At 35.8% G+C, this 10,401-nt stretch overlaps 1 protein-coding gene across 1 annotated transcript in view; it reads right to left on the bottom strand.

The window, feature by feature from the left end:
- Window positions 1-1,852: 1,852 nt before the first annotated feature.
- Window positions 1,853-10,401, bottom strand: part of LOC126973496 (la-related protein 1) — a 30,171-nt gene continuing 21,622 nt past the window's right edge. The window contains exons 6-11 of the mRNA XM_050820825.1: window positions 9,619-9,726; window positions 7,340-7,491; window positions 5,804-5,912; window positions 5,278-5,423; window positions 3,505-3,638; window positions 1,853-2,008 (exon numbers count right to left, since the gene is read on the bottom strand). Coding sequence (XP_050676782.1) covers window positions 1,853-2,008; window positions 3,505-3,638; window positions 5,278-5,423; window positions 5,804-5,912; window positions 7,340-7,491; window positions 9,619-9,726 — 805 coding nt within the window. The remainder of the gene's footprint in view (window positions 2,009-3,504; window positions 3,639-5,277; window positions 5,424-5,803; window positions 5,913-7,339; window positions 7,492-9,618; window positions 9,727-10,401) is intronic.

Below are 10,401 nucleotides of genomic sequence, written 5' to 3'. Positions count from 1 at the left end.
TTTGAAGTTTTAGGAAACAATATTTTAAGGCGAAGAGTAAGCAGAAAACACGCAAAAATGGTGTTTTTATACAAGTTTTGTATGTAGTATTGTAGTATAGCATTTCGAGCTATGAACACTACTTAATCCTGTTACACATAATCTTAAATCTTATTTGTAGGTTGCTAATGCTTGCTGTTGGTTATAGTTAAAACTGCCGAGCCTTTTGAAAAACCACTTTTGTTTGAAGTTAAACAAGTTTTTTGGCATGGCGTGACGCATTTTTTTGGTACTTCTCTCAGAAAAGTTATTCTTATAGCTTGTACTTTTTTGTGTAGGTTCATTTATTCAGATTAGTAGTGAATAACGAGGATTGTAAGCATATAAACTGTTTTCCACGCAAGAAAAAATATTGGCTTTGTTACATAGATGGCGGGCCGGCAGCCGTGAACTTATATCGCTCAAGGTCGCTGGCATTTAGTGTCACCTTAATCACCCTTACGTGGTCACATATGACGACACGAAGCAGGTGTTAGTGCCTACGCTAGCGCGCGGCACCTAGACTTCTTACAGGATGTTCCAAAATGATATCATGGAAAATTTATTTTTCAAGGTGGATTATGTATTTTATTTTTGAATATTTTTTTATGATTACAGTTAAGTAGTTCCCGTGTGTTTATTTAATGTCCCCATAGTAACGACAAAATTATTTTTTAATTTTATTAAGCCTAGTTTTTTCTCAGGTGACATAATGAAATCAATTTCTTAAGGCTGACACTTTATGAACTTTTGATTTTTAACATGTAAATCAAAATTATGATAGTCAATCAACGTCCTATTGGGACACACCAATTAGTTTATTAAAAAATTGATTTTATTACGTCGGTGGTCACGACATGTTTGACCGTGCACCTGAGACCATTGTTCTAATATCCGCTTGACTGATAGAAGTATAATATTGTGTAAATTATGATACGATTCACGAGAATGAGAAAAAACCAGGCATAATAAATTCACGATACTTTTTGGCTCTGCCTCTTGGACTATTATTGGTAATTCGATGTATTCGATCCGTTAGGTGATTGATTATAGGGATGACATTATGCTAAAGTGAAAAATATTTGAGTTATCAGGATTTTACTAATTTCAAAAAAAAATAAGAATTGCAACATAAAAAATTCATTTAAAAAATGTATAAATTTAAATCTCATTTTTTCTTCCGATTTATAAAAACTTGATATTTATCAATATTATAGCATTATCGGTCCTAATTTATGCAATTAAAAATCATTTAAACAAAAAAAAATTTAAGCGTTTAGCATATACCTGTGCCTAGTAATACAATTGTTTTAGTTAAATAGGTACCAAGCGAGTAGTTTAGAAAGTTGTTCATTGGCTGACTGTTGACGACTTGTAAATCTAAAACGGTTACAGTAACAATGGATTCGCTTACTACTTCTATCTTGCCTTTTTTATGACAATAAGGGATTGATGGGATGGGAGGAGCAGGACGTCCAACTGATGTTAATTGATACGCCCTGTCCGTATCAATGCAGTGCCGCTCAGGATTCTTAAAAAACCCAAAAGTTCTGAGCGGCACTACAATTGGGCTCGTCACCTTGAGACATAAGATGTTAAGTCTCATTTGCCCAGTAATGTCACTAGCTAGGGCGCCCTTCAGACCGAAACACAGTAATGCTTACACATTACTACTTCACGGCTGAAATAGGCGCCGTTGTGGTACCTATAATCTAGCCGGCATCATGTGCAAAGGACCCTCCCTCTGATTTTTTTTGCTTGAAGAAAATTGTGCTATTTTTGTGAGTATCAGGATTCTAAGGGTTAAAGACTAATTGGTTACAAGAAGGTTGTGTCAAGTTAAAGTTGATTCTACTAACTTATTGTAATTCCTGTTGTGGTGTGGACGGTCGCTTTCAGACACCGAGCGATGTCTGTCGTAGGGCCTCGCGTGGGGGCCCCTCCCTGGCGCCAGGGGGCCCTGGCTCGCCAGCAGCTCGTTCAGTTGGGGCTACAAATTATAAATATTAAAACTTGTACACAATACAATAAAAAAAAACATTTAAAAAAAATCAAAATCACTTTATTCATGCAGGTCAAGGGAATGACACTAATTATGAAAGTCAAAAGTTTTCTTTTCTTTTAAAGTGCAACTTTTATTACATAATATAAAAATATAATATAATCTAATATTGACACACAGTGTTGCATGTCGCGTGACGGTCGGGCGGCGCCTATAGTTCGCAGCAGGTGACCGTGTACTGTATAGACTATTATTCATTTGTGCCAGTGCTCCACGTTATTTTTTGTTTTTGTCAGTGTTTAATGTTAATGTTGTTTGCCAGTGTTTAATGTATGTCATTACTCTCCCTGATTAAAAATATTGATTGAAATGTATTGTAAACTGTATATCTATAAATACATGAAAAAGAACTGAAAGTATTCAAAAGTATTCAAATTTCATCATTATTAATCCTTTTCAATCAATATTTTTAACCAGGGCTAAGACACAGAGTTCTATAAAAATATTAGTTGGAGACTTAGTCTACTTTTATTATTTCCCATTATCATTCCAATTTTCCAAGTATAAAATTAAGATTGATAAAGCGATTTTTATATCCTTACTGGAATATTATTCCAAAAATTTTTTTGAAAAAAAGTTTAATTTTTACCGTGGTTTCATAAAAGCACACAACCCTTTTTTAATATTTAATTTGTGCATTGAAAATTTCAAAATTACAATTAATACCATTAATTTTTAGATTTGGTTTAATTTTTACGATTACGGTTTAGTTGCATCACACTATACAGAGTGGCCCAACAATGGCGACATTAAATAATCACACGGGTAGAATAAAATATATAATTCAATTTGTTATGTTTTTAAAGTGATAACCCTCACTTCTGGGATTAATTACACAAATAAAACTGAAAACATAATTTTATGAACGATTCGGGACACGAACTCGACCAGCCAACCGTTCGAGTGACGTATCGTTGATAACATCTTGTATGCTTTGTTCAACTCTCAGGTTGTGGCTTCATCTACAGGATCTACTTTACAGTTGATAACCTGCTCAACCCCAATATTTGCATATTAGGAAATTGACTTGAAATGTTGCTCTTGTAAATCTAAACAATTTGTTGTTTTTAAAGTGATAACCCTCACTTCTTGGAATGATTACACAAATAAAACTGAAATCGCTATAAATCAATTTTTCATAATATAATTTCCGAGCAACCTGTAAGTAATCGCGCGCTACCCACTTATGCCGCCTTATGCGACCCACGTAAGGGTAATTAAAATTTTATTTCCACAATACATAATTTGTTTCCTTAAATATTACAATGATTAACATTAAATTTAAGAATTATTTTTTTACGATAAGGTTAGATATCTCTACACTTGTGTTCATTTAATTACACCGGGGGCAGGTGTTTAAAAAGTTGCTTAAAACATCACGCGATTAACGGGCAATCAAGAAATATTTCATGTTCCAGACCCACCTCCAGCACCCTGAAGTCTTCGATGGTGTTGAAGTTGGCAAGGTATCCCTTCAGTTTGGGATCCACCTGGAGTGCGCCGGCGTGCTTGTAGTACTTCAGGAACGCCCAGAACTTTTCCAGGCCGTACAGCTGACCTGAAACAGTAATAATGATTAATATATGCCATGCCATTAGTAATAATTATGACGGGTACTAACGAGGCGAATGAGTATGATATGGCGGCGAGACTCTTGACACATTGACACTTGTGTGTGGACAGATTGATGTACTATTAGTGTCAAGCGTCAATGTGTCAAGAGTTCCTCGCCGCCTCCGCAGTTCCGCCGTGACCACGCTTCATGCACCGAAATATCGGCTTCAAATTAATAAAATATGATAAAAGTTAAAAACTTTCACTGAACATCAGATGTCAAATTATTTTAGGTAATTAACAATTATATTATGTGTATACTAAGGCCAGCGAGACAAGATAAAGAATATAAGGAAACGGACCGAGATATACTGTGATAGCGAGCGATTACTATCTGTGTTCCTATAACTCGTACGCAGTAATGACGTCATTGTCCACGGTAGCTGTCACTGCAGTTGTCAACTTTGGTCCACCATTTTGTGAACTTTTCTAAACTTAATTTTTAAGTCAATATTACTATAATATGAAAACGCCTATCTGTGACATTCAATATACAAATCGAATATTTTTATTCAAAATAGGATGTGGAGTTATTGAAAGTCAAAAACCAGTATCGCGAGTGTAAGACGTAGCTTGTCACACTAACTAAAGTAATAAATATGGCCTGGCTGTTTTCATCGGTTGCAGCAAGAGACTATCCCCCTTATTAATAATGGTCCACTAACTTTAAACAGCCGCTAAGGAGTGTTTTATCTCATTCTGACTTAGGTCAATAGAAGAAGACAGAGTGAGAATTAGGGGATATATGTAGAGGTATAAATTAGTAAGGGCGGATGGTTATATAATATTATATAAAATGGCCGCCACAGACTACAGTTGACATTCAAAAGTCAAAGACGTGTACATCATACAGCCAAGCCCCTACTTTTTATTTAATATCACTTATTTAAGAAATCTATAAATAATAAAAAAAAAAATGATTTAATATATGTTATTTTAAGGCTTTAGGTACGAGTTGACCATGCGCCATTGAATAATAATGGGTAAAGATGGCGGTCATTTTATGTTATATCAGTTATCTCCAACAGATTTATATAGAATGAATGGAAAATATACAGGCTTACTAAAAACAACATTTTAGAACAACAACCATATTTATGTGAAGACTAATGTAAATATTATACCATTATTTAATTATTATAATTGGATGTAGTGCCTGAAAAACTTTCTAAGCCACAAACATCATATTTTAAGGAATTTGTGTTTAAAATTAGTGTATTCGATACATGTGGGTTGGGCTACTGACACGCGATGTCATATAAAGACTGACAGTGAGGCTGTCATTTTTTGTCAGTCCGTTAATATGAATCACGTGACCGGTTTTGTGTTTTCAACTCAATTTCTACATGATTGTGGTTTGGAACGTTTTTCTGGAATTACGTCCAATTATAATAATGTAACGCTGAAATCGCAAGCGACTACTTAGCCCAGATAAACCTTTTAGGGGTTTTGTACCTTGTAGAAATTTTACTGTACCTATCCGATGTTTTGAACAATAAATGGAGAAAAAAATATATAAAAAAACATACGAATATTCGCAGGATGTGGTTGGGAATGTTCAGTTTGTGGAATATCTGACTCACCCTTCTCGTAGTCAGCGATGGTCTCCATCTGGAAGTCGTGGTAGAGCTCCGGGCGGAACTTCCTCTCGAGGCCGTAAGAGTAGAACCGGAACAGACACTCCAGCCCGTAGCGGAACCCGCCGGCTGCGTCCTCGTTGGCCAGCGTCCTAAGAGACGACATATCGCTTAATATATTGATTTTTTTTTTAATGAAAATAAGGGACGAGACGAGCAGGACGTTCAGCTGATGATATTAAGACAATGCAGTGCCGCTCAGGCTTATTAAAAAACCCAAAAATTCTGAGCGGCACTACAACTGCGCTCGTCACCTTGAGACATAAGAACTTAAGTCACATTTGCCCAGCAATTTCAATATACAATACAATAACGCTTACACATTACTGGTTCACAGCAGAAATAGGCACCGTTGTGGTACCAATAATCAAGCCGGCATCCTGTGCAAAGGAGCCTCCCACTGGTGGTGATACGGACAGACAAATGAGTGGAGTCCTAGTTGGCGGGTGGACGTCCTTAAAAGAAAGCATACCTGAACTCATTGTACATAGTCCTGTTGAAGTGGTCCCGGAGGAAGAACGACCAGAATCTGAACAGGGTGTTCATCTCCTGCGACTGTCCGATGCCCAGCTTCTTGCGTTCTGGAACGTAACACTAATTGATTAAGGGTTCAAGGGCGTAATATTTAATAGTTATTGATACTATTATCAACATTGCATACAAGACTTTATATACATACACCCATTATATAAATCCTCTATAAAATATTCTGAAACAGTTAGCTTACTGCTAACATTAAAAAAGCCAATCCTAGTAACCATTACAACATCCAAACGAATGTTGTAATGAAAACGGATAATGTACTGTTGTACTGAATTTCATTACAACACTCGTTTGAATGACATAATGGTTATTAGGACATTGAGTGTTTTAATGTTGGCAATAAGCTAATTGTTTTAGAATATTTAATAGATTTAAAGGATGGGTGTACATAAAAAAATAAACATCTTAACTGTTGCTTCTCAATATATTCTTGATAATGTGATGTATGCACATAGGTACATAAATTAATTTGCTAGAAACTGTCATAACCATAATGTTAACACCATAAATAAATATTAACTTACCTTAACCTACTACTCCGCTAAGTCCAGTTAGTAAGTCTTTTGTTGGGTGATGTACATGCTTTTACAACAAAATCCCAGATTATGTTCAAAAACAAATGTATTAAGAAATAACAAAAATTACTTTACAATTCGTTATGTTTTTTTTTAAGTGATAACCCTCACTTCTAGGATTAATACACAAATAAAATTTGAAAAACAAAATTTTATGAACGATGCGGGACTCGAACCCACGACCACTGGTGTTCCGTGCCAGTGCTCTAACCAATTGAGCTAACCATTCGAGTGACGTATCGTCATAAAATCATGTATGCTTTTGATGATGATGACTTTCTTAATAAACCACAGATTGGGAATGGAGCGGGCGCCGTCAGACTTTTTAAATTAGATTGTATTGAAATCTTATATACAATAACAAGAAACCTGCTGAGTTTCTCGCGCCCGTTCTTCTCAGGTCTGAGGCGTATTTTTGACTTTCAATAAGTGACATCATTTCCTATTTTGAATAAAAAAAAATATATCGAATATCTACATGTTTAGGCTATTTTAAATTACATAGTGTTTTTTTTTTGTGAAATAAGAGACGAGACGAGCAGGACGTTCAAATTGATACTGAAATCCAAAAAATCTGAGCGGCACAATTGCGCTCGTCACCTTGAGACATAAGATGTTAAGTCTCATTTGTCCAGTATTTTCACTAACTACGGCGATCTTCAGACCGAAACACAGTAATGCTCACACATTACTGCTTCACAGTAGAGATGGGCGCCGTTGTGGTGCCCATAATCTAGCCGGCATCCTGTGCAAAGGAGCCTCCGACTGGTTTTTGATGTTACCTTTGTGTTAGTATGCGTGCTTGCTCAAACTAGAGGTGAACAGTTCACCGCTATTTTTTTTTTTGACAAATTCACATATATTGCGATAGTCTATCCAGACATACATACCTTTGAGGCACCTCGAGTGATACTTGTGGTAGGCCTGTTGCGTGAAGTGGTTCTCTCTGAGCAGGCCGTGCGAGGGATGGTGGAAGGCTGGCAGCGACTGCGGTGTGGACCCCAGGGAGGAGCCAAGAGTGGGAGATGTACCCAACGAGGAGCTTCAACAAATTGAAAAAAGATAAAAAAGCGGCCAAGTGCGAGTCGTACTCGCCCATTAAGGGTTCCATTAAGCAGCAAGTAACATAATACAAAAGTTCATGTAGTTCGTTGTAACTTTGATCAATGTTTTAATAATAGTATATTAAAAAAAAACTACTGACTAGATCACATTCAAACCAATTTTCGGTGGAAGTTTGCAGGGTAATCATTCTCTTATTTTAGAAGTTACAGGAGGGGGGGACTCATTTTACCACTTTGGGAGGTGTCTCTCGCGCAAACTATTCAGTTTAGATAAAAATGATATTAGAAACCTCAATATTAATTTTGAAGACCTATACAGAGATACGTGTGGGTTTGATGAAAAAAAAGTTTTGAGTTTCAGTTCAGAGAACACATATCTGAATGCGGTTCACAGAATACATCTACTTACCGAGTTTCAACAGTATAGTTTCGGAAAAAATTGGCTGTGACATACATAGACAGACAGACATAACGAATCTAATTTTTTTGCCATTTGACTACGGAACCCTAAAACGGTATATACAGGTTGTAATCGTTAAGTGCGACCAGGGGATTATACCCGTAACTATTACAGATATCAGCAAAGTTCAATCTGATATTATCCTAACACTATTCGTAAATTAGCTCTAATCAAATCAAATCAAAATCACTTTATTCATGTAGGTCACGGAAATGACACTTATGAATGTCAAAAAAAAATGTTTTTCTTATAGAATCTACCGCTATAGGGTTGAGCTAATGAGAAGAAGTAGCAAGAAACTCATTGCCACTCTTTAATATCAAGATTTACATTTCCATCGATTTACAAATCGTTTCAATTACAATATAATATGTAAAGTGATGCAACAAACACACTCAAACGTCAAATAGTCAATGTTTTACACGAGTAAGTCAAAAAAGTAAATGTAAATTAATACAAAAGTTATTGAGTACAGTAGCTGCATCATCCACACACACCATAAATAAATAAAGGCATTCTGTGAGCATTTTATAAACGATTATAAATAATAAAAAAAATATATATATATAATAACTTTTTTTCAGCAATCAAGTCAGACATGAGTGTGATAGATGACTTTGTTGTGTTAGTTATAAAATAGGTAATAATATATTTTAATTTTAGATTAGTTTATTTTATCTAATATATAAAATTCTCATGTCGCGGTGTTTGTAGTTAAACTCCTTCGAAACGTCTTCACCGTTTCTCATGAAATTTTGAGTGCATATTGGGTAGGTCTGACAATCACACAACATCTAACCATCTACCAAATATATCGTACTACAATTATTGTATTCGATTGCCATCTTGCAAACCTATATCGGTTTGGTGGATGGAACAGAATGACATAAAAATCGTGAAAAAAAAATAGTTGTAGATCGTAGAAGGGCGAAAATTTAAATTTGTATGTATTTTTCAATGCTGAATCATAATAAAATAAAAAAAAAATGCTCAAAAAAATTATTTGGGGTGGACTACCCTTAACATTTAGGGGGATGAAAAATAGATAGTAGCCGATTCTCAGACCTACTGAATATGCATATAAAATTTGGTAAAAATCCGTAAAGACGTTTCGGAGGAGTAAGGTAACTGGCATTTTGACACGAGAATATCTTTATATATATATTTCTTGTGTGCGTGTGTATGTCACTGAACTCCTCCTAGACGGCTGGACCGATTCTAATGAAACTTTCTGTGTGTATTCAAAAGGATTCGAGAATGGTTTAGATTCACAATTGAACTACCTCCTAAACGGCTGGACCGATTTTGATGAGATTTTTGTGTGTTCCAGTGAATTTGAGATTGATGTGTGTCTTCGGGTGGATTCAAGAATGGTTTACATTCACAATTGAACTACCTCCAAAACGGCTAGACCGATTTTGATGATATTTTTGTGTGTTCCAGTGTATTTGAGATTGGTTTAGATTCTCAATTCCGTCCATATAGCGTATTTTAGTGGACTCGTCCTAACGGCTGGACCGATTTTTCATATTTAAGACGTGTGTCCGAAATTTCCGACAGGACAACGACTGTTGGGTCCACTAGTTTTATATATAAGATAAATAAATATTGCAAAATCGTGTAATTATCAGCTATGGTAACTCACCTGCTGTCTCCGCGATGTCTGCGATGCTCACGAACGTCCATCACCCAACCCACGTGTTGCTCGACCGGCGGGTTCACTCCATAGCGGGTCTTGTTCTTACGGACGCTTCTGTTAACAGAATATTATATGTTAATAACTAGCTGACTAGACAGACGTACCGACCTGTATAAATACCACTGGACAGGCTGTTCCATATGTTTGACTGCGAATTTTTTGTGACTATTTGAAGCGCCACTTGCGGGCGTCCGGAGAACTAATTTTGACGTATAATACAAATGGCTGCGAAGGAACGTGCAATACTCTGAAGTATTTTTGCATTTTAAATTAATTTCGTTCGTTTTCCGTGTTATTTATACTTCAAGAATCAACGTAATAAAGTACACAATTGTTTTTTGTAAATCGATCGATGTTGGCTGAGGTTGTCTTCAATAGTTTTAGTACCGCATACTCTCGCTACATGGCCAACAGCGCCAAAATGGCGAATATCAAACAGGCACAAAAGCACTTTCACAGCCGCCAGTCCAGTGGTATATAGTAGAGGTCAGTGGTTTTTTATGAAATTATCAATAATATTCCTTATTATCAGGAATTATTTCGTAAAAAATGCTCCTTGTTTTTATAATGAAATTGTTTCACAGCACAACTGTCAAAGCGTGCGTCAATAAATTCCGTCAAAGAAAATATGTCCATACAAATTAAATATTGAAAATAAAAATAATTATGGATGCCAAATCGAAATAAAAACTATGCTATCTCTCAAGTTGGACTAAACTGCACTCGATG

Source organism: Leptidea sinapis, chromosome 2 (genome assembly GCF_905404315.1).
Source record: "Leptidea sinapis chromosome 2, ilLepSina1.1, whole genome shotgun sequence".
NCBI lineage: Eukaryota > Metazoa > Arthropoda > Insecta > Lepidoptera > Pieridae > Leptidea > Leptidea sinapis.
The sequence above is the reverse complement of the archived record's forward strand: the minus strand, read 5'-3'. Positions and strand labels throughout refer to the sequence as shown.